The sequence below is a fragment of the Hetaerina americana genome, unplaced genomic scaffold (assembly GCF_022747635.1).
Source record: "Hetaerina americana unplaced genomic scaffold, ioHetAmer1.1.p SCAF_5, whole genome shotgun sequence".
Taxonomy (NCBI): Eukaryota; Metazoa; Arthropoda; class Insecta; order Odonata; family Calopterygidae; genus Hetaerina; species Hetaerina americana.
Genome location: NW_027287095.1, coordinates 56066270 through 56092525, shown reverse-complemented (window position 1 = coordinate 56092525; position 26256 = coordinate 56066270). Strand labels below are relative to the sequence as shown.

At 37.4% G+C, this 26256-nt stretch overlaps 1 protein-coding gene across 4 annotated transcripts in view; it reads left to right on the top strand.

The window, feature by feature from the left end:
* LOC139693996 (uncharacterized) overlaps nucleotides 1-3206 on the top strand; it is a 37978-nt gene extending 34772 nt beyond the window's left edge. For 2 of the 4 annotated variants that reach the window (XM_071592379.1, XM_071592382.1), the window contains one exon: nucleotides 145-3206. In XM_071592379.1, the coding sequence (XP_071448480.1) occupies nucleotides 145-232 (88 nt within the window). In that variant the 3' untranslated portion in view covers nucleotides 233-3206. The remainder of the gene's footprint in view (nucleotides 1-144) is intronic. The other 2 variants (XM_071592381.1, XM_071592380.1) reach the window with 1 other exon arrangement.
* The last annotated feature ends 23050 nt before the right edge of the window (nucleotides 3207-26256 follow it).

Here is a 26256-nt window from a genome sequence, read left to right as displayed (position 1 = left end):
TTGCCTCAGGTACACAGTGTACTACATTGTTTATGTGAGTAAATACCTTAGTCTTGCATGGTTTTATGAATCTGTCACTATTTGAAATAATTTTCACTTCATAACGTGGCAGTTAGCTCTAAAAATTCATTTCTCTCTTTTCAGCCGAAATTTAGCTGAGAGACCTGCTAAAGTTGAAAATTTGATGACTCCCTCCCAACACCCAGCTTCAAGGTTAACTCCATCATCATAGTTCAATAAAGAAATTTTTTAAGTCTACCCTGCAGGTGCTCAACGAAGGTAGTGGTATGGCATAGTACAGTTTGACAAGTATTAATTAATTTAATATGTCTCCATTGACATAATTTCAATTATTAAATTTGTTGATTTTCATCAGGCCACTCCAATAGTCTCAATATGCGAAGGCAAATTGGTTGTGTACATTGCATTGAATACTCCTCTTAGTATTGAAGAATAAAATAAGTTATAGTTTCTTTAGAACTATTTTAAACTACCCGAAAGATATTTCTTACCAAATGTTGCTATCTTAATCGAGGATATTCTGTTCTAGTCAATTAGAAATGAGATTTTCATCTCAAATTGAGAATAGGGTTACAGTGGGCTGCTGAGCCCACTGAAGTTATGAAGCTGCTCTTTTAAGCTCCTTATCCAGATTTAATATTTGTTTCAAGTTAATGTAATTCAGATATATTTTAATAATTGATCTCATTAGATTTATGTATTAAGATTAATATGCAATGATACATAAATAGTGAATTTAAATTATCTACATTGTAGCATTTGTTTACTATGATCTCATCTTCAATATTTGTCTGCAAAGATATATTCTTGCCCATATCCCACCTTAATGGACAATCCTGTAAAAAAAACTGACAAAACCACAATCTCGTAGGCAAGTAGGGGGACATAAAGCCCACAATAGCCGAGCTTTTATCAGGCTGAATTATGAGGGATCAAACATGATGTTTCCTGTAAATTTTTCTATGTTGTTGAAGATATGTAGTTGAAAGTAGTTGTTGAATATTTTCATTACAATTTCACTCAGTAGTTCTTAGATAATTCACATTGATTTATTTGTTTAAAGAATGTTTTTGTCCAGTTAATTATTCCAGGTAATTGTTATGGGAATTTCCTTTATTGTCTGACATCCTCAGAGTTATTTATGTTGTTGACTTTGTATACTGATTTGGGATATAATTTACCTGTCTTGCTTTCGAAGGGGAAATTACCATGTGAAGCCTCAAGCTCCTGTCAAATGTGTCAAAGTTTTGGCTCAAATGTGTACTTCTAGTCTTTCCAGCTGCTCATGCACATGTCTGTTAACAATTGAATGAAATGTTTAAATACCTAGTTTCAAATTGACTGAGTAGGATAACATGAATAGTGTGTTTTGGTCATTTTTATGTGGACTGGCTTTGTGCATTCTGAAGTAATCGATTATACTTTGGGAGTTTTAATACCTTTAAAAGAATTACTGAAAGTTTTTTAAAATGCTGAAGTTTCTGCAATGTGATAGTTTTCTGCTGTAGGAGTATTATGCAAGTTAATTACATTGGAAATTTCTTGACCACCTTTTTTGGTGAGTTAATGTCCCAATAGATCTATTTTAATCTCATTCTTGAAGTCCCTATGACAAAGTTCAATGCTGCAGATAGCACAATGATGCTGCAAAATCAAATTTTATTCCTTTTGTTGAAAGATGTTATGCTTAGAATTGTACCAGATATTGGGCAAATGCAATTAATATTTGTTTCATTGAATTAGTTGTGGTGATTGTTTAGCACAATAGCTTTGAATAATAGTATGGATCTGCTGAGACAATCTTATTATTGTTCATACAATGATAGGTACTTTGCAGAAGTAATTGCCTATCAAATTTTGTATTGTATTTTAGTATTTTGGCTACCAAATGACTACAGGGTATTGTCTCTGCCTCTGCTGAACCACAAATGTTTAATGTAAAGAATAGTTGTGTGGTTTATAGTTTATTTTTTACAGTTTGAAAAAGTTCAAGGTTTGCACTCTTTTGTTAGGTTTGAAGAATGATCACTTGTGAATTGAAATTTATACCCAAGTTCTTTTCATCCAGCTTGGTTGCATTTAAATTGTGTGCTTCATCAAATCAAATTGCCCTGTTATGTATATATGGCTTTCATTGAGATATTTAAACAATTTATTTTTATTATATGAAAGAATATGTGCCTGTGTTACTGAATGTAGTGCCGTTTTCTTCCCATTTATTTTTGTATCTATTTAAGTTCTTTTACTGTGATAGGCATCTGCATAAAAGCCATCTTGATAAAACTGGTACATTTACAATCATGAGAAATATAATAATGCATTTAATTCATTGATGGGAGTCTTTGCATGACTATCTCATTTCTCATCAAGGGTGGACCTAGGGAATGTTGGATTGATATGTACAATAATGTTTATAAACATTTAATTTAGAGGGTTTTGCAAATCCTATAGTCAAATGCCTATTTGTGATCATTTAAGCACTTTCTGTGTTAATTTGTGATATTTTGCAACTTTGTTAGCATTTTATATATTATTTATTGAATTTTTAAATAGTGTTTATAGAAGATGTTTAATTTATTTCCCTAAGCATTGGTAAGATGCAATTCAAGTTAATATTGTTGCACTAATTACCTTTGTCCAGTTCAGTAAATATTGATTGTCCTCAAGCTTTTAGAGCAGTTTTATGTAACCTCTTATTTCATCATGTATGAAATAGTACTTTTCATGCATGAATACTCTGATGCAGTATTAAATCTCAAGTCTTTCAAAGTCTTAAATTTTAATCAGAAATTTTACTACGGTATATTCACAGAAAAATGCATTTTGGCATTTTACTTGAGGATATTAAAAAGTTAGTGTCAACTCCTTGTCTTAGTTTTAACTTTTCAACTCTTGTTATGTAGATCTATTGAAATTTCACATTGAGTGAATGCACTGTTTTCACAAAAAAAACAGGTTCTGCCCTCTTTCACATTCCTGTTTCTATGGATTGTAGTCAAGGTGTATCTTCCTCTCTTTTCCATGTAGTTGTAAAGCTGACTGTAAAGCCAAGATTTTATGAGAATGTTAAATATCCAGCATTGTCTTGACAGTGTAATTTGCTGAACTTTTTAAACTTTTCCATATAAAACACATAACAAGTGCTTGCACAACACAAAAAATGTATGACTTGTGTAGTAAATCACAATGCTAATAAAAAATTAATTTGGTTGTATTTTTATTTTTATATTATTAGTATATATAAAATAGTTCGTATTTTTTTTATCAGTGTTAAAATTTTGTCTCATTCATGAGGGAGTTGTTGCCAGCTTTTCATGGTCAAATTAGGTTAACTAAAAACGAAAGGTTATATTGAACATATTGCCATATAATTGAAATTATTATTGGTATTCTCCAGGTTAAGGTAAGTTTTAAGCAGCCTATGCAATTGTATAACAATACATTTGATTGCCTCTAAATAAAAAACAAACTCGGGCATCAGACACTATCCCTCATCAATTCAGCATACATCCTCCCTTCCTTAATTCCATTTAACATGCCTATCATATTCCTTTTCCTTCCCCACTTGCCTGATGTCCTCCTCTCTGTCACTGTCTTCGGCATCCAATTCCCAAACAAAATGTTCTGAATCCCTATTTGCTGCCCCCTTAGGATTTCTCACAACATCCTTCTCTCCTCCCCCACATACTTAGCCCTTTCTCTTTTCCTTTTTGTCCATTTCCCCTTTTCCATCCTCCTCACTTACATTTGAAAAGCCTCCAATTCACACCTGTCATCTTGCTTCAATGACCATGTTTAAGTGCTGTGCAAAAACACACTCCATAATAAAGTTTCAATCGGCCGAAAGGAGGTTAATCCTTACTCAATGTCCTTTTCATCAATTCCTCCTCCTTGTGAAGACACCCCTAATCCTTATTCATTATACTGCCTATCCTAACTGCCCGCCACGCACACTTTAAAGTCTGAGGCAGGTACAGGTTGCGAATTAGTCTCCTTTCCCACCAATCTACATCTATTTTCTACAATACATTTATTAACTCCACCCAATTCCCTCTTGTCAAATGCTTGCTCAATATCTACAGACAAACTAATACATCTTGAATGTGTCTTATATTCCTCTCTGTTAGTGACCTTGTTAGTGCTATGTCATCATGCATGGAATCCTGAATATAAATCGGTCATCCCTGCTCCACATCATCTTATTGATGAACCTTAGAATCACTTAAGCTGTGTGCAGAATCAAATATTGTTCTGTATTCCTTGCATATGGCTGCTTTTCCCTTTTTTGGAATAGCAACTAACACTGATCTCTTTAAGTCTTTTGGTTAATCAAATTCTCCCTCCTAAGTGCTACTAATTATTCCATACACTCTTCCTCCCACCTTTTCCTAAACCTTTGAGAAATTCCATGGGAATGCTGTCTACCCCTAGGGCCTTATTTGATTAAAATCCCCTAATGCCCTTTCTATCTTGCCATCAACTGTTAAGGAGGATGCAATGAGTGATTCAAGATTTCTTGGGAATAGTTTAGAGGACTCATTTTGTTTAATTACACTGTCATTCCTGGAAAGAGATTCAATCAAACTAGAAGCTATATGTTTCTATTTTAAAAATTGTAAGCTTGGTTGTTAGTCACTATTTTGGAGTTTCATGCGAATTCACCCAAAAACAACACTTAAAAACTATCGCAAAGACCGATTACTTGTCCTAATCTATTAACAATAAAGTATTATTTAATATGTTAATATTGTTGATGCACATTTATTTCTAAGATGTCCCGTCGTCTAGGTAACTTCGCGAGACGACTTCCTGGTCACAAAGCTTTTAGTGAAATCAAAGTTTCATATTGGAAAAATTATTATTTACGGAATCAATTCATGAGAGCGTATTCCATCATGGCATTGATAAGATAATAAGATCCACACATGCTTCTCGAGGGTGGGCGGGCTTTTGGGGATCGGATAGGTGCGAGGGATTGCGTCAGGCAGAGAGGAAGCCGGCTCGGTATTCCCCTATCTTCTGGCTGAAAGGCGACGGTGGGAAGGCAGTTCGAACGGCCCGGCGTGCAAAGCGAAGCCTTTGGGCTCCCATTTTAATTTATAACCGGCGACTTCCTAGTCGGTGACATCCTATTTGAACAAACCTCGGGCTGCCGCGAATGGAAATCTAACCCGTCCCAAAGGAAGCCAGTGGAATCGCCGACGCGTCAATCGGGCCCGAAGTGAGCTTCGTCTACTCGGGGACAGCCTAAATGGGGCAATTATTCTGGCGAAGGGTTCAAAATCACACCGCAGTCTACTTGAGCACGTCCTAGACTTTAAGGAATGGAAGATTACGCAGGGTACTTGGAATTGTTAATTCTTACAAATTAATATCTCGCAAGACGTTTGTGTAATGAATAATACTAGTAGAAAATTTGGATTCCTTTTGATCGCCAAGACCATGTTCATTGCCGAAGATATTGTGTGCTCATGCTCTTCAGTAGTTTTTGGTTTGAAGTCTATTAGCGAACACATTTCGTGACCGTTTTGTTGGTATTCTTATCAATTCTCTTCTCGCTCGCAGTCTTTTTTTTATAAAGAGAAGATTGGAAATCAAATGCTTTTTTTGTTTGCACTTAAGATTTACCTTGCGTACTACTGAGTGTGTACGCCTCAAGCAAGAGCATCGTGTACCAATCAGTGTTACAGGATACTTTACTATTGTCGCATATGTTCAGCTCACTCGTATTTCCATTAACAAATGCTTGTTTCATTTTGTGCCATTTCGCGTTCAGCTGTCCCTACAACATTCTTTCTTAACCCCCTTCACCCTCGTTCTACCCTACATTCCATTTTCACCCCACCTCTCATCTCCCTCCTCCCCAACCCAATCTTTCATTCAACTATTCCCACCCTCCTTCCCGGCAGCTCAAAACGTTCCCCTTCTCCTACCTTCACCCACCAATCACCAGCCGTCCATCTATTCTCGCCCCTTCTCTCGTACGTTCCCCAGTCAAGAACTTATTTCTAAGAAGTCTTTCTTCAAGCTCGGGTCACTGCAGGCGTGCTCAAGAGAGAGGGTACGCTTAGGCGGAGCGAACGGCGTAGTGAGAGAAACGAGAGGTCATATGTCTCTGTCCCAAATCAAGTAAGTAACTGGCCTTGTGTTCTTGGTTATTTTCCTGAAAAAAATTTAATATTATATTTGCTGTCTTAAAACTCATTTCCCGCGGTCGTCTTAATTGTGCCCTGAACTCTGATTTGCTTTTCTGGTAAAATTTTTTCTACGATACTTTATAGTGTCTCAAACATGCTGGATTATGGATAAATTTGTCTATATATACTGCTGTAACTGAATGAAGATTTCGCGGCACATAACACTCGAAATTTGGGGAAAGACGAAATTTGACGCGAGGTTACAGAAGGCGTATACTCTTCGAGCGACTGTGCTGTTCACGCCTCCCACGTTAACTTGAGAGGACTAGGTTTCTCGTGCACTCCTTTGAAGGCATGCTCGAGGTCTGTGGAAGTGAGTTGTAATAACCGAATCTTGTAACCTTTCGTTTGTGAATATCAAATTTTTTTAGTCAAATTCCACGTGCCTAGCGTGAAAATTCTAAACGAAAACTTGTCAAATTGAATCTCTCACTGAAGAATGTGATTTAATTTGTTTTCGGTGCGACTTGCTGCTTTGTTCTTCCGAAGATGTGTGATCACGCAATTAGAAAGTAATTTCATGTAAGAATATTTCCCATCTAATGCCCTCACGTAGAGCATTGGTGCTTCACTGGCTGAGTATTAGCCGTGTAATTATTAGTTTTAAGAATGAGCTTACTTGATTTTAATAAGTCAGTTCTATATCGCTATGTAAACTTGCTAATTCTACGAAAATGGCTATATCTAACTTTAATTTAAAAAAATGCTTATTCTTACTGCTTTAATGCCTTGCAGACGTTTCAACTTGAGCTTTAGTATGCCTGTCGTCTTATTTGGACTGCTGACAGACTTCACTGCGGAAGAATGCATCATATCGCAATTTTATCCGATCGAGAGGTACGCTTCGAAGTGGGAAGGTGAAGAATGACCTCTTTTCATCAGCTGATCGGCGATATGACTTCCTTAATGCTGTTAGACTAATCCGGAAAGGTAACCTAATTTTAACGCTTTATTTTTAATTTTCTGAGGAAAATTGTGTAACTTTAAAATTCATTTAGCCACATTAATTGTAACTTTTAGCCGCGGGTGAAGCCTCTATTCGGAGTGGGATGGGTATCACGTGCTCTCCTACAGAAAACTCGGATGAATTCCGCCTCTTAATTAACGCAAAGATTTAACTTTGATGAAGAATTATTTTCTGTGTAGATTCAGGATTTTATTTTTGCGCTTGTGTACCTGATAGTTCTGTTATGTTATTCCAATTTAGTTTTTCATAGTGAATCCGCCTGGAATATCTGAAAGCCCTATTAGGCATAGCTGTGCTTCTTGTTAAATGCTATTCCTCGCAATTATAATTCACGATCGCCCGAATTAATCAACAAGTTTATTTAATACCTTTATATTGACTTGTGGTCTTGTTCTCAATTTGTTTCGGCATCTTAATATATGAAAAGTTTTCCCTTGGGGCTCTCATTTGATATTGTTCGCATTGACGCTGGTGCGAGAGTAATTTTGATTCGCTATTAATTCGTTGAATATTTCTCCCGTAACTCAATTTTAGCTTCGTAATATTTGTATTCTAGAGTAAAATTATATTTAGTTACTATTCAAATATTTTCGGATGTACTAATATTAGAAATGCTTTCTTTTAGCGGATTCTACTGCAATTGAAGTGGAGCTAAATCAGAATGGAACAGAGAAATGTTTGGGACGTGGGTTTGCTGGTAACATCGTAACGGCCTGTGTGGAAGAAAGTGGAAATCTTCAGCAACATGGAACAGCATCTCGTAGATTTATCATAATTGAAAATTGGAGGATTCTAAGAATATTTTCACCCAGTAACCCGAGGACGCCGAATTCTTTAAATCGGGAGAGCGCCACTTCGGATCAGAGAAGCGCGCAAGTTGCTGTGCTCCGGTCAACAGCTGACACCGAGAGAGCCTCCAGAGGCCTTTGATATTGCAGACTGCTCGTTTCTTTTGAAAGGTAGTTACTACTCCTATATATTCTAAATTGCATTTGATTCAATGTCTCTCTAAGAGGACTGAATTCACTCTAGATTTTGCTTTATCAGGTTCCCTGAACAATTTTCGCTCATTCAAAACCCAGCATCGGAACTTCAAATTCTTAGAAAACTTTTTTTGTCGCGTTTGACTAAAAAATCGTGAAGTCGCCAAAGTGCGACCAAGCGAACAAAATTAGGATTCCTATTCACATATAAGAGGCGTGGTGCTTTAAAATTTCCAAGCTGTATATTCTTGTGCCCTCGGTGGCGTTCGTAATTGTGGTTAGTTTTTTATAGTTTTTATTCTTAGCTCTCCATATGTAAATTTTTAAAAAGTTCAAATGATGGAAATGAAATTGTCACAAAATGCATTCATAATATTAAAATGAGCTACCTACCTCGTGCAATATTTCAAAGTTATCCACAATGCTCTTAAAATATTTTCTTACGCATACGAATGGGTAGAGCGTTAGACTACTGACCGCGGGGGTTAATTCCCAGGTAAATCTTTGGGCACTATCAGCTTCACCACCTAGCGCCGGTACTGTGATTTTTTTCAGGCACTAGATCTTCCGGTGAAACCATAGGCGGCACAGGGAAAGAAACTGGCCCCTACCCTGATTTGTGAATTTCACACGCCGTTGGGCTTGGTGAACTCGATATTTCAATATAGTTTCATCTATCAAACTGAACTTAGGGTGGATCATCGTGGTTTTAGTGTTCATCATGTGATCTTAATAAATGTCTCCTGAAGTGACTATTAGAGAGCCATTGATGAGAGAATTATAGGGAATAATGAATAGTTCAGTAACCTGATTCATGTTCTGCCGTGCCTTCCTGGGTGTTAGGTAACACCCAGGAAGGCACGACTTACAGGCAGTGTAATGTCACCCAAAGTTGGGAAAAGTTGGTATTTTGAGATCTCGTTGATAGTCTAAGTATAGCTGTTCATTGAACAATTTCTTATCAAATATGAAAGTTATTTTCTGATCGCAGACTAGATAAATAGCACATCGCATTGTTTTCATGGTCCTAAATTAGGGTTACAATCAGGTCGTTTCAACAATTTCTTGCACGCAAAAGTCATTGCCTGGCCTTTACTCTTTACTTGTTTATTACAGGAGCGTTTTATTGCTTCAAGATTTTATATTTTTAATTATTCCGCAATCTGCCACCATAGTTCCATCTTGGTATTCTCCTCGGTAGGTTTTTGTTTTCTTTGGCACTAATCTACTTTAAATATTCTGAAATTTTTCATTCACTAATCTCGCCTCGACTCTTTCCAATCAAATAATGCTACCGAGATATTCCAACTTTTAATTCATTATTTAGTTCCGATTCATTGCATTTGATTATTTGCTTAGTATAATTTGATTATCTGCTTGGTATTGATTCTTTAGTTAATATTTGTCTCTCGTTTATCGATCGCGAATATTCTTAAGCTGACTTAGAGCTTAAGCTCAGTTAGTTTCATACTATGAACTATTTCTACTTACAGCTACTGCCGGAGGGTTTCCTAAAATTAAGTCTTCCCTTTCTTGGACTCTAAGTAATTAAGACACTCTGGCAGACCCCTACCACATCCTCAATTGAGTTTCATCTTCATTCCATGTCTAGCAATTAGTGTTTTATAGGACTTGTTTTTTTTCAGCGTCTTTTTAGATGGCGGTAGTCTTGTACATAAGCCTGTGCACTGCTCCTCGTTCCCTGAATTAGGTCGTATCGGTGACATCACATCACACATATCTTAATCGTTAAACAGTAAAATGTTCTTTCTTCATCATAAATCAAACTGAAGATTTAGCCTATAAGTATGTACTCAGGAATGATGTTACGGTTTTTCATTAGAGATTAAAATTCGCTTTCGGCGGTCGTCAGTCGCAGAGATTGAATTTAGGGTCCTGGATTTCCTATTCGGCTGACAGGAATTAGTCACTCCAACCAGCAGATTTTAATAAGTAAAGTACATATCATCATCTCTTACCAGTTTATTTTCGTTCAGCATTTTATCTTCGCGCCCAACATACTCAACCTACTAACCAGACCAACTGAATAGATTAAATTGGCACAATCTCACACTGGGCTATACTATTCCGCCAACATACTATGTTAGTCGTCATAGTTTTGCCATTAAGCTATGTGATGAAGCTTCAGCGGTAATTGATATGAATATAGATTGAAAAGTTTATGAAGCAGCTTCCTCGATACTACTCATGAAACCACTCATTGAATCACAGATGTTAACTTCAGTTATGACGGGATGTTTTCCCGGATCCATAATTGGCTAGTACTACAAAACCGAAGGACATTGAAGGTTTTTAAGACTAAAATGTTCATTTTAATGCAACAATTTCAGAGCGTAAAAATCATTCGCCTTGACTGGGACTCGAACCCAGATCCCTCAATATCCGGTCGAGTGCTTTGAAAATGATTTTTACGCTCTGGAATTGTTGCATTAAAATGCACATTAGCGGATGACTCCGTTAAAAGTTACTGTTGCGGCATCTCCCGCAGTTTCTTTGGAATTTACTAAAATGTTCCTTTTTCACCATATTTCGGAACAGCTTAACGTCTCTCCTTTCCTAAATCTGCGTCTGGTCTTGCCTTCCGTCAAAAACATTGACGCGACTCTTGTTTCTCTTCGCTCTCTTAATTTATCTGCTACGTTAACTTAAGGAGGGCGGAATCTGAAGAAATTTAATATTCCGAATATCTTTCTTCACCTAAATTTGTGTGTCCGCAAGGGCCATAAATTCCACCAAATATGCGCTATATCTGTAAGAATTCCCAAAGCTAAGCTATGAGATAAAGAGCATCAGTGGAGATTAAATCAAATCAGGCGTTGGGGGTGGATAACATTCCTGTGGAATTACTAAAAGGTTCAGGAAAATTTGGTAGGAAGAGACTATGGGCTAATTCGTAGTATCTGAGGAAGAAATCTGGCTGGAAGACTTAGTGAGATCAGTGTTAGTTCCTATTTTGAAAAAGGTAAAGGCTACATTATGTGCGGACTACAGGGCAATGTTTGATATCCCACGCAGCTGAAGTTGTTCACAGGATCATAAACAAAAGGATAGAGAGTAGAGCAAATGATTACTTAGGGGATGATCAGTTTAGTTTCAGGAAGGGGACAAGTAGGATGGCTTTCGTGCTGCATCATGGGGTGCAGTTTTTTAGTTGTTTTGCGGTATGTGTGTTTGCATGAGTATTGGTTGAAGGGATTTTTGCACGAGTGTGTGCGCTGCTGTGGGTGTAATTTTCCGCGTTGTTTTTTTTGCATGTGGTATTTTTCTTTTTTACGGTTGGTGACCTAACACCCCCCGCCACACGCCCTTGCGGCGGCTTGCGGGGTATTATGTAGATGTAGAAGTACACGTGATGCCATTGCAGTAATGTGATCATTAATCGAGAGGAGTATAGAATACAACCAGGAGGTATTTACCTGTTTTGTAGATTTCGAAAAAGCGTTTGATAGAGTGAATTGGGAAAAACTGAGTATATTGAAGAAAATAAGAATAGATTGGAAGGATAGGAGGCTAATCCGCAACCTGTACATGTCTCAGACTGCTCAGGTGCGATTGGGGAACGGGGAGTCCGGATGGGCAGTATTAGGAAGAGGTGTAAGGCAGGGTTGCCCATTATCACCGTTGTTGTTAAACCTGTATGCAGAGGAAATGATCAAAGAGGCATGGGAAGAACTCGAGGTAGGAATGAAAGTGGGCGGGGGATTCGTAAAATCAGTTAGGTTTGCTGATGACCAAGATTTAGTTTGTCAGTCAGCCAAGGGACTGCAAGCATTGCTTAGTGAATTGGAAATTCAGTGCGACAGGTACGGGATGAGAATCAATATTAATAAAACAAAGGTTATGCGATTTTCTAGAAAGAAAAAGGCTAAGCTTAACATTAAAGTAGGAGGGCAAAAACTAGAGCAGGTAGAACAGTTAACGTATCTGGGAAGTGTTTTGGACCAACACGGTCAAATTAATAGGGACGTAAGGAGAAAAATTGCGTTAGGCAAAGAGGCTTTCAAGAGGAGGGAGTTGATGACAGGGACGTTGAGTAAGGATTTTAAGAAAAGACTCGTAAAAACTTTGATATGGAGCGTAGCTACTAGTATGTACGGTGCGGAAACGTGGTCATTGAAGCAGGAGGATAGACGTAGATTGGAGGCTTTTGAAATGTGGGTGTGGAGAAGAATGGAGAAGGTGAAATGGACAGAGAAGAAAACAAATGAGGAAGTACTTGGTATAATGGGCGAGAAGAGGCATATGTTCGGAGAAATCCTAAGGAGGGAGGAAATATGGATGAAGGGGGTGTATTGGCTGGCACTGGTATCGACTGGACGAGAGCCTTTGATTTCTTGGTAATTTGCATTGATTTTAAATTATGAACTTGAAATTACTATGCAATCATGCGTCAGTCGGTACATGCTTAACGCTAAATAATTGCCAAAAATCAACAATTGAGACATTAGAGCATTTGCCGTATTTAATTTTGTCTTTACTTGTTTTTATCCGATTTAATTTGTAAACTCTAGAAAAATACAACGGACAAGCCAACAGGGCTTGTACGTGATCTAATTTGCTTAGGGCGCTCAAAGCACTCAATTTTAATATTAGCTTGTTCTCAACTGTTGGTTGAAGTACTAGTGTTGAATAATTAAATCTTAGGAATACTAATGTTCTTTATGTGCTGAGAATGATTGAGAATTCCTTTAACAATACTGCTATTTTAGGAACAGGACTCAGAGTTCAATTTAGGGTGATTGATCTGGAATGGAATTGAAAATATCAATTTAGGAGAAACAATTCAGCCGAAGTGTAATCTGCATTCGTGGTCACACTGCAGACCCAAGCATGCAGTATAAAGAGATGACTATTAATTTAAAGTTCTAATGCGAAGACAGACACGCCAATAATTTTTAGTAGTTATATTTCCTCTAGTCGAAGGTCGATATTTACTGAACCCACAGACTGCTGCGGTGCTGCGGCTTCTGCCAAAAATTCAGGAGAACACTTGGTCATTGGTAATATTTTTCAGCTAACACAAGGATATCTTCTCATCGTCGCTCTTAAACGAGTTGATACTCTTCCTTAATCCTATGTACCCTTACATAGGAATTTAATATACGGTATTACTGCAGGGAAAGAGCAGAGGGTAGTCGGCGGAAAAAGCTGGGTTTGGATTACTTGAGTGCGAAATTTCAGTCTGTCGGACTGTATTTGAATACATATTCAATAGAGTATAGCTCTTCTATTGGTTGCATGCTTTCATATTTTGATCGTTTTGTGTTACACTAGTTACATCAGTTTATTTTAATTAATATTAATCATAAGCATTCACCTACAATTGCAGCAAAAAATTCAGCATTAATTTTGCAGATATGATGTAATCGGGACAATAAAAAGGTAGTTCATGTACCTTTAGACACTCTTCGCTTTCGTTATTTTTTTCGATAACATGTAAAAGGTTTTGCTCAAAGTTAGCTCAAGATAGTGAAATGTGAAGTTTCTCCAAATCTCGATAGAAATGCATTCATTGGTAATAAATTCATTTATAGGGCAGGTTTTGATATGAGCATTCCAGTGCACCTAATAATAGTTCATTGTGATATCGATCACATTTGTGAAATTAGAACGTCGTCCACTGCTGCGAAAATCTTATACTAATAAAATTTAAACTTCTACATTCAAGTAGATATTGATACTTCACATGTTTTTGTCAGAGGTTAATACGATAGAACTTGATGTTGAATGTGATTGGTGCTAATACGAGTGGGGTTCCTATCCGCTGCTATTCAGTTGGATCATTCATTTCACATTCAACTTTTGAGTTACTGAATGATCAGTAAGTTTATGCCAAGGAAACAAAGGTGTCGTTTGAATAATTTCGTGGTAAACCAAAGTGCGTATAATTAAATTTTGCAATTATCTCGTATGTTTAGATATCCTAATTTCTCTCAAAATTAGTGCTAATAAATTAATATCCTTCTCTTCAACTAAGGTGGTTTTCGTGGGGTGGCATCCATGAGCTGGGGTGAATTATTTCCGAAACACAATACCTTGTGTTCTCGAAGCATGGCTCGGAATTGAGTGATAGATAAATTTGACTTGTAAATGCCAATGCCAATGTCTAATAAAAGATTCAACTGAAATTTTTTCATTACTTAAAATTTTAGAAATTAAAAAAACCTTACCAAATTAGTATTCAAACGTGTATTTGGCGTTGAGTAATAAATACTGACTGGGGAATTTGCGAAATTTGCCTTTCAATTTTGTATATAATTTTCTGCATATATTCGCAGGTTTGTTTAAAAATGTTTATATTTTATCAAACGTTGTTTTTTTGTATTTGTCAAACTTCGTACTATTATTGTTTATATCATTGTATTTGCTATGAAAGATATTATTCATTATTATATATAATAAAGGTTATCTTTTTGAATTTTTCAATGGCAACCTTTATGTAACGCACCTCTCCTGCCCCAGTACCCTTTGTCATTTTGTCTAGTTATTTCGTGATAGGTCATTCTGATCAATGGAATAAAGTTAGGTAACTGTTGTGCATGTTGAATCGAGTCACACTGCAAAACCAAGATGAAGAGAGAACTGGTAATTTTTAGGCTCAAACGCGGGGACAGATGCGCCAACAATATTTAGTAGTTATATTTCCTCTAGCCAAATGTCGATATTCATTAATTCCACATACGCTGCGGTGATTAAGATTGCTCCTGCATCAATAATTCAATGATTTTTCATTGCGGAATTGAACTACATATGCAAGTCGCCGAGGGATACTGAAATGCAATCAATCCATTGTTTCATTGCTATAATCCTGCCATTAAAGTAATTTCTTAAGTAACTTTCATTTGAATTAAGTTAGTTTTCGTGGGTGGTAACTATAAATAGAAGGCAAATTGACTGTTCAATGAATCTAACCATTGCCAAACACAATATATTCTCAAATAACATAATTAACTTAATTTTTTCATGAAATGTTATCTATCACCCTACTAAAATTAATTTTTTTTTCACAGGTTTTTTTCACAGGTCATCGTTCATCCTTTGCAGAGTGAAGCTGAAATCAAGCAAACCGATCACCGTCTTGACTTACAACCATTCTTTGTGCAAAGAACGTGATGTGCAAAACTGCATAATAATGCACGACTACAGTTATTGCAAGGCAATAAAAAAATGTACTTTTTCTTTTGTAAAATTTTGTACTATAACTCCGCAAATAAATGTTGACTAAAATTTGAAAACTTTCTATCTTTCTAACCCTGTCCATAGAAATTTTTATTCTGGACTTAGAATATTTTTTTTCGCAAGTAAAAAATCTTCTAAACAAACTTTATTCCGATAAATTTTTTAATATATAAAAAATAATTATCATTTAAATAAAATCATTTAAATAAAAAATGCTCTTTTCTTCATTTTTTTGAACAATTTTTATCGATTTTAATCAAAAAAATGCCTTACAATATACCCTTAAGTCCTATTTAATTAAAACTAGGCTCTGTCCGGCATCGAGACTTTGGTATTTAAAATTTGGAAAGGGTTTAGGAAAAAAATTTATTTCTTCTGATAATTAATACATGTCCATATTACAATATTGTCAAAAAATATAACGAGATCATAGCAAAAAATTACAAAATTGTTGAACGCAGACCAATCCGGGAGCAGTGACTTCCGCAGGCGGAAAATTCCAAGGAGTGCGATCTAGTAGTTTAAACAGGACTCGCTTGATATCTCTTGTTTAAGCTATTGGATTGTATTCCTCAAAGATTTTGTTTACGTCTTACAATCCAATAGTTTTAAACAAGAGATATCAAATGAGTCCTGTTTTCACTACTAGATAGCACTCCTTGCAAATTTCCGCCTGCGGAAGTCACTGCTCCCGGACTGGTCTGCATTCAACAATTTTGTAAATTTTTTCCATGATTTGTTTCTTGTTGACAGCCATCAAGGGAGAGAACCTGTGGTGAAAATAATTCAATTGCACTGAATGCAATCAAAGGTCAATTGTCTTCTATGTTGTACGCTTTGTCCCCCCTCCTGCTCTAGCGCCAAGGGTGATGTGCCGCAGTCTCTCGGATTTCATCCCACATGGAAAATGTCCGATAATATTGCACATTAAACAGAGCACTGACACCCGTGGCTGAAACTGCAATTCCGGCAACACCCTAGTGCACTGCAGTAAGAGTCTCTCGACTGATTTCGAATTGGATCAGGGTTGACTTATCCGCTCCGGCAATGATAACTGACGAAAAAACACTGTAGAAAAGATAAGACAACTATCACGCCTCTTTTCTTAATTCCTTCATAGGCGTTTTACAGGGAAATATAATGTACCTAAAGAACAGCATTAGGGAGAAATGCCATCACCCTTAAATCCTTTGCTGACGGCATCTGTGATTGGTTGAGGAATTTTGGGAAGATCCTTTAATGACATTACTAAGCATGATGGCCTAGAGGAACCCACGAGAAAGATGTTGCGTAATACGATGCATTTTGAATTAATTTTCTGGGACGGTAGCTGTAACAACCAAGGGGAATGACTGCTATGTAGGAAGAGCATGAAAGTGTAAATGGTACTCATGAGGAGAATATAAAATGAAGGAATTTACAAATATGGTGTAAACTACAACCTAGAGTGTGAAAGTAGGCGGCAGATCATGGAAATAGCACAGCAGCTATTGGGTGTAATGTAAAAAAACTATCTTATGGTTAGGGTGAAAGAGAAGAGTCAATAAATAGTGACAGGATAATTAAATTGATAAATTTGTTGAAATGTAACCTATAACATGTGAATAAGCACTTTGGAAGGGTGTTATATCGAATACAGCAAAAGAATGAAGAGGGAGAGTCTCCCAATGCGAGTACATCATACCTGATGACCTAGAAAATTAATTATGGGAACAAGTAGATATGATCAGATGCATCCCTCATAAATTAGATAATATATCCTATGCTAGACGCTGTCTTATCATAGACCAGTCGTATGATCGCCCAAAAGTGAAGAGTAATTTGATTAAGTATTTGAAGATAATTAAGAAATTCTGCTGAAGCGGTGAAATTTTTTTTACATAAACTCCTTGTCCAAACTCTACAGAGTAGACTTTTAAGGAAAGATTGAGTGCAAACTAAATATTTCCTATCTCAGGAACATTATGAATAATGTTAAAGTGAAATAATTCAAAACCACATTTAAGGGATGACATTGAATTGAATGACTGAAAAAACTGTGAGCTAATGAAAAGAAATTCGAGTATTCAGATGCTTCAAAGAGCTGTGTTCTTCTGGTCAATACAACGTCCCAAATGAAAAGAAGTTGGCATCCATAACGGGAGATTTTACAGCAAAACTAGTTTCTGTTCAATGTAAGTATGCATATAAGGGTATCATGCCAAAATAAGGTTTGCTGAACGGTGAAAGCGATGTTCTTAGCAACCAGAGAAGTTGGCGTAGTTTATGGAGAATTAAGGATGATAGCATTTTATCCCACCATATACATAAACAACAAATGCACACGGGAAAAACAATGTTATATACATATATATATTATATTATATATAAATATTTTTTTACATATATTATACATATATATATATATTATATATGCAATATATACATATAATATATATATACATATATATAATATATTTACAATTAATATATATATATACATACATATAATATATATATATACATATATATATATGATATATACACACGAATATACATATAAACAATATGCAAAAGATTAAATATAACACCAATCGAAAGCATTAATATTGACTTTCAGCATAATTTTGAACTGATAATATCTCAGAACATAAAAATATAATTTGGTTCATGCGATTTATGTAAAATTAGAAAAATATATAAATAAGCCAGTTCTAGATTTGGAAAATAAAATTTCCACATATTGCTAAGGAAAAAATGCGATGAATTTCTACTCTATTGAGAAGTATCTTGCTATCTGATAGACGCGTCCTCAATTGGAAAGGTGTGACCCAGACAATTTTTCCTGTGAATTAAAATCCATCCAAGTATGTTGGGATGAAGGAAATATTTTATTAATGTCGTATGCTGATTTATTATTTGGGTAAATTATAATCTGTCACAATTTTTCTTGGAAACATAGGATTTTGCTTTCACCACCAGCGACTACCACTACAGTAGCATGAGGTGGCATTCATTGAATAAGTCTCTTAAGCGTGAATCTATACCTAATATAGTTTCCAATAACGTGCCTTGCCATTTTCAGAATGTATTTCAAACGAGAGCTACTTGAACTGAACAAGGCGAGTAGGGAAAAAATCTCTATAGGCTGCATTTGGAAATTACAGTAACGTGTTTGGGGGTAGCAGAGGATTAGTGATTCCAAATGGCTGGTTTAATGAAATGCAAGGAATAAGAATGAAGAGAAGAGAAGTAGAGAGGTGGGGAGCGTTGTAAAATGCAGTGGAGGAATGAAGGAGTATCAGTATCCGCGAGGACCCCGTAAAATCGATAACCACACATGGGGAGAATATAAATTTTTGTTCTATTCATAGGTAATGGGAATTTATATGCCATTGAATCAACCTGTCAGTACAGGTTGTACTGTAGACTTGAATAACAGCTTTGAAAGCTCTATGAATTGACATAGAACTCAGTCGGGGAAACAGAACAAACCAGCTTCCTTTTACCGGCAAACGGTTTTAATGCCGAGGACTCAATATGTGAAAAAATGAGGATAAGGAAGAAAATGGCAATATCAGTTCATGCTCTAAAAAAGGGTGCTACCGCAATAGCTTTGTAATTGCTTCATCTAGTCAACGTAACTTTAAATGACAATGTCTTCCCAAGTGCTTGTAATAAAGCAAACAGTATGCCTATTTTTAAAAAATGAGAAAAAACGATTGCTACATACGATATAAAATAAGGGAAATAACGTTAACAAGAGCATAGATGTAACACTTTCAAGTAAATAGAACGTACCCCAGATTATGTGCACTCATTTTGCACTGAAGTAGCAGAAGTAGTAAATATTTAGGTGTTTACCTAATTAAGGAACTTGAGTGAGGAGTTCAAGTGGACGCGCAAAACATTTAAATTACTTCGTTAGGTAATGAGAATTTTAAAACGATGTAGCATAGCCACGAAAGAAAAAGCTTTTAAGGTCCTGGTCCGCCCTATCCTGGAATACTCTTCCTACCTAAGTAAGGAAACCGTACGAGGTAGATCATATTAACAAACTGGAAAAAGTGCAACGAAAGCTAGCCAGTTATATACTCGGTAGGCATTAGGTTCAGATAGCGTAATGAACCTGTTGGGTTTTGTGAAATGTGTGAGACGAAAGAGGGTTAGTTGCGACCTAAAGAGTGGTTATAGAGCGTGGAAAGATTCAGGAAAGAAATAGTTTTTAGGGATAAAATGACCTCAGTTTGAAATAAAAATAAGAACAAAAAACGAATAGGAAAAAACTTTCTTTTTTAAATGCAAGTATTTTTGAATTGAACCAGTAACCTGGAGGGCTGTTTGAGCCCTTCCCATCAAATGTTATGAGTTCAAGAATAGGAGTTAGGGAGGCATTCGTTGATGAACATTACAATCATTGTAAGAGATAATGGATTGTAAGTGGTGTGAACGGTGCGAAGTTGAACTGTGAAGGTTATATGTTTGACGGTGCGTGATTATGGACGAGATGTAATACTGGACAGTGTATTCCTTATATAAGGCGATGCTGGGCAATATATGATGATAATGGCTTCATTTTCAATTTGATCATGTCGGTATGTAACACCTTGCTTTTGATTTCTTTATTATTATTCATATTGTTCGTTCGAAGGTTTCCGCGGCGATGAGTAGGTGATTTCCACATTTTTCGGGCTGCGTCCGCGTATGTCGTTTAAAAGTACAACAGTTTCGCCAGCTATCCTGCTGGCGTCCTCAGGTCAAGGATGAAAAGAAGCTTGTTGTCCCGTCTTATATAGGAAAAAAAATTGACGCTCCGACTTACCAACTCGCCAAGTACTTGGCGCGGTCTCTGCAGGACCACGTCGGACAGACACCCAGCTTCGTAAAAAACTCGACGCATTTCATTGACGTAATAAGAAACATCACCATCCACGACAACGATCTCATGGTCAGCTTCGATGTTGAATCGCTTTTCACCAGCGTCCCTATTGAGGAATCGCTGAATATCATCAAGGAACTCACCTCCCGCGGAATCCCTAAGGACTTTCCAGGATTGGTGGAGCATTGCCTCCGCAATTCCTTCTTCCTATGGAATGGTGACCATTACGAGCAGATGGAAGGAGCTGCGATGGGCTCACCCCTCTCCCCGGTTGTGGCCAACCTCTACATGGAGAGCTTCGAAAAGAAAGCACTGGAATCCTGCGACAAGCGGCCCTCACTGTGGCTAAGATATGTCGACGACACTTTTGTCATTTGGTCACACGGAGAGGAAGAATTAAAAAAGTTCCTGAAACATCTGAACTCACAGCATCAAGCCATCCACTTCACTATGGAGGTGGAAAAGGATCATCAACTGCCCTTCTTGGACGTCATGGTGAAGAGAAATACAGGGAATGGGAGGCTTGGACACAGAGTATACAGGAAGCCTACTCACACCGACCGCTACCTTAATGCTGCATCGCACCACCATCCCAGTCAGAAGACCTCACTGGTAGACACACTTGTCAACCGAGCATATAAAATATGTGACTCCGATTCTATTGCCAACGAGAAGAAACACTTGACAAATGCCCTGCAAAGGAATGGATACAGCGCTCATATGATCCAAAAAAGGGCCGAGAAGGAAGAAAAGAAGAGACAAACCACCGCTGTTCCTGACAGAGAGGAAGACTCCAGACCACGTCCGAAGGCTTACGTCACCATCCCCTTCATCGCAGGGACTTCGGAAAGAATCGCGAGGGCTTTAAGGAAACATGATGTGGTGACCAGATTCAACTGCGTCACCAAGATAGCTGACACCCTACCCGGACCCAAGGATGGAATTTCACCGTTAATATCAGAAGGCGTGTACCAAGTGCCATGCTCCTGTGGCAAATGGTACATCGGTGAAACGTGCAGAGCGCTGAAAACACGCATGAGTGAACACCAGAGGGCAACCAAGGCCAAACAGTTTAGAGCATCGGCCATCGCTGAGCACGCCTGGAGTGAACCTGGACACTCTATTCTCTTCGACGACGCTAAAATAATAGCGAAAGAAGGAAAATACTTCCAGAGAATAATCAGAGAGGCCATTGAAATCGTTAAAAGGCCAAAAAATTTTAACAGAGAGGATGGATATCCACTCCACAGTGCGTGGAAACGAATAATCCCGCGCAAATATGAGGACGTTCCCTGATTGGCCAAGAAATTTCCCGGTATTGGCGCCGGATTTTTCCTATATAAGACGGGACAACAAGCTTCTTTTCATCCTTGACCTGAGGACGCCAGCAGGATAGCTGGCGAAACTGTTGTACTTTTAAACGACATACGCGGACGCAGCCCGAAAAATGTGGAAATCACCTATTATTCATATTGTTTCATATTTTATTGTGATGCTGAGATTCTTGCGACATCTGACGCTGTCTATCGACACATCCATTTTACTATTAATAACACTAATTAAAGATACACAAATAAGCTTAGCTTGCATTTGCTATCTCTTTCCAAATATTTTTCCAAGATCGATGATTGGCCGGACTATCAATGCAAAATTTTTCTATGCTCCCAATTTGGCATTCAAGTTTCACTATTATTCTTCATTAAATTGCAATCTATATCACCTAAAGAACTCTAAGGCAATATGAGGAATCTATGCCAAGGGATGAACCTCTTGAAAAATTTTCCCACGAGGCATAACTTGTTGAAAGTTACACAGAGATTTTAAATGGAATTTAAATTAAAATAATTAAATAAACAAATAATTTTTCAAAAATAGGAGAACGTTCGAGTGACGAACATGCGCCGAGGGTAATATGGGATTGCCCTCTAAGTGCGTAGGACTTTTTAGGGTGAGAATGGTAGTGCTATTTCATTGCTCCCTTACACGGGGTAGGTCCTAGGAATTAATCCGATTTAAAGTTTATTATTGTATAAGGGATGCCCCTGTTATTGCAGAAAACTTTATTACCAAAGAATCTATCATGTAATGTACAAATGCTAACATTGAAACCAGATTTAGATTAAACTTAAGCCCCGAAAATGCCCTAAAGGTAATTTAAAAGTGTTTACGTGGCACAATAATTACCCGCCATTATAGTTGCGAAAGGTTTTTTATTATTTTACTATGTGATGAATTCCTATACCATCAAACTCTGACTCGTCATTTATACTAGTGAACCTTTTTCGATCCAAACACGCAAAAAATATATACAAGATTCTATCTTTTTTATAAACATGACTCTACTTGACGTATACTATAAATTATATTTTATAATTACATCGCCGAAAATTATGTTAGACTTGGGGAGGAGGGAATTCTTGTCACAACGATTCTTACAAAGGGAAGTGGGTGTGTATAAGAAAGATGAATTCGGTGCGTTCAAAATTCGCTACTTAAGGACTCAAATGTGATACTGATATAAATAAAATCAAATTATCACGATCAATGCCAAGAAATACCCCCAAATATGCGTAATATGAGAAAAAGTTTACTTCAGAAATGAATCAAAATCAAAGAAAAACCTAAGCGCTGCCATTTTCTTCTCGTGAAATTCGAAAAACTTTCGATTCGAAAAGGCAAAAAAGTGCCTAAGGGTGTGCAGTGAGAATACAGGGTAAGCACAGAAGAGGAAGGAAAATATTAGGGCTCTAGGATGGTGCACAGGCTGTCGGAAAATATTATGAGCATCATAGTGAAATTATCCAAGACAACAACAGTTTCAATCGGAAAAAAATCAAGAAGTATAAATTAATGGACTGAGTGGATCACAAACTAACTGTTAACAGTAACATAGCTCATTTCATTAGGACACACCAATCCATGACAAACCTACAATGGTCGAGGGAACTTTTTCTTCATTTAATTTGTGGCATCTTAATTTTTTTCTTAACCAACTGAATAGCACTGGCTCATTATTTCATCATTTAAAAAATCATTCTGTGCTAATAAAATTAATCATTATGGTAAAAAATGGATGTAGCTTAAACTGATAATAGAGGCTAGATAATAATACTTGACGTGATCTCTAGAAAATTAAGTCAAGAAAATTTTCTGAAATAAAATAAGGACATGGGGATAAAAAACATTTAAGAACCCATTTAAGGTTTTAAGAAAACTTAAAAATAACTTTTTCATGGGCTCATTTGCACACTTACAAGGGAGAATTTTGACCAAAAGTTATTTCAATGAACATGAATCCCCATCCCAAAAATGTAAAAGCAAATGTGGAGGGTGGAGTGGTAAGGAAGTATGTTAAACCCTGAAAGATAGAAGGGGGGTGGGTTTGGAAGGGGTAAATAATAAAAATGGGGAAGGAATTGTGAGAAGAACAACAACTTAAAAATTGGTTCCTTAAACAGAGAGGCAATCAAATGGGTGAGGGGAACTGGAAGAAATGGATGCAGTCATTTTCTCCTCTGTGTAAGGTCGATTTCATGTAAATAGGATCTCATTTTTCGATTATTGTTTATTTGAGAACTTAAAGACAAGAAGTTAGATTTTTATTACCACAAAGAAGCAATTGAGTCATCAACATAAAGATGCAGAAGAATGATTGATTGATCAAAATGACTATTTGGAGGATCACCAATTTGGTTCCAGAAATAAGAGGGCTATGCCTGATGACACAACATTAATGAGGTGACTGGAGTGACTACACCGTCTGGAGTAACATCACATACAATCACTTTAAGGCATCACGAGAGCACTTTTCTCCTTCCTTATCCCTGGCAGTAAATATTCCATTCAATTTCATAGATCCCCCCCCCCCGATATAACGCACACCAGAATTTTTTCCTCTACCAAACTTCTGCTTCTAATTCCAATGGCCCTCGCCAGCACACGATCCAGTCTGATTTGCCACGGTTGTGTATCAACTGGGACTCGACTGTATGTAGTTGGACCGCTGTACTAGGGACAGAGTCCCTCTCCGGGAGGGATTGCCATTCTCTACCCTCCTCAGCATTTTGGGGATGGGTAGGTCGTGTGTTTTGACCGAGCGGCTAGGTCTCGTCCAAGTCCACCAAACGATATGCAGGACTTGAAACGCATTTTACTTTTGGATTCCGTACAAATCGTTCACCGCAGCCGACTAAGTGGGGTTGGCTCATACCCGACTGCGGCGGGCTTCTAGTGGAGTCAGGTAAACTCGGATGGAAGGGCGGCTGTCTCAATTTAACCTCCGTGAAACTGGAATTTGATCTTAATTTTTTCTCTTGGCAGAATCCTAGTGAGGATTAAGAGGGGACACGAGCAAGCGAGGGACGAGAGGAAACCGAAAAACAGGTCCCGTCGCTTATTGTAAGGAGTCGAGGGTCGTTTAGGTGAGGCATGCGGAATTGCCCCACCCCCTCTCCATTCGAGATTTTTTCAAGCAAGCCTCAACTGGAAGGGGAATAGGAGAGTATTACGAGCGAAACTACTTGCATCTATTCACCCCTTTTTAACCTGTACTCTGCCATCCCGTTCTTCGCACCACCGACAATGTCTCATCATAGTTTCATTACTTACTCTAATTTATGGCAATGCAAAAGATGTACGCCAGCTTGATCGTGATGATATAGAGGTTATTGCGATCGCGTTCTTCGTTAGCAGAAAAAGGTGATTACGGAAAAAAACCGGCAAAGAGAAAGCTGAAATGTTGGGGGATAACTGCTTGAAGTTGAGATCACGCACAAAACTATCTCAACACCGAGATTATTAAGCTAGCACCTTCATATCATGTGGTGGCGTTCATTCCGGAATTAGGGTTAGGTGTCCGATCATTCAGAATATCATCTTCGAAATAGAGCGTATTACCTTTTTTTAGTTATTGACATAATTCTATTTCCCATCATTCGATCGGTAAAACTAAAATTTTACTTCTAAATTGTCACGATGAAGAGCCTAAAATGTTAGTTTGGATCATTCTTTCTGCGTTCTTCGAATCTGATTTGATCATGTTGAAATTACTATATTTAAGCTTAATTCACGCCACACACAAAAAATAACTATAATTTTTAAATGCACATACTGATTTTGTCAACCGTCTTACTGATTGATAGATCAAATTTCAAGTATTCTGGGATCGTTGAATAAATGCCTCTTGAGGGATAAATATACTACTGCAGCCTAAACGACTGATTCTACTTGAAAACAAGTCACCACCACTCTTACTATGCAATAGGGAGGGAGGAGAGAGAAATCAAAGAGGTGAAAATGTTAGGTTGAGTACTCACATTTAAGACGGAGTTTGCCTCTATACGGATTCACAAGTAGCATTGGGGATAACAACTTATGATAAAGTAGAAAAATTGGTAATGAGAACAAATTACTCACCGATGCCCCGTGATGAAGACATCTGATATCCACCTACCCCTCCATTACTTCACCAAGCAAAATTAGCTCTGCCAGCTCTCACCGTCTCACTAGAAGCGCGTCAAACCATTGAGTGAGCGTTTCACTAATCAGGCGAGAGGTGGCGATACGGGCGTAAGTCGCTCACCCTCCACAATTCTTTCTGGTCAGGGTAAAATGCGGTATGACGATTTACTTTTTCTTCAGAGGCGGGTTGGATTCGACCATCCATGTGTTCCAAGGGCCCACGGGTGATGATGTATGCATTTCAAACATTCTAATAGGTCAACGCCGGCAACCGAGGTCATGATTGTGAGTCATTATTCTGAGTGAGTTGAAGGCACACACGCGTGCTCAGAATAAGTGCAGGAAGGGGCAAAAAGTTAGGGGGAGAAGCCAAGACGGCAAGAGATCTTGAAAAGGTGGGAATGGAAAATAGCAAAAAAGGAAAAATGCGATCGATGGCCCGCATTCAGCGGACTACTTGGAATACAGATTTAAAATGATGAACTTATTAATTTGTCGTTTAGTATGATTAGCTTAATCAGTTCACAATTTACTACTGCGGATCTACAGCAGAAATATCACAACCATTCT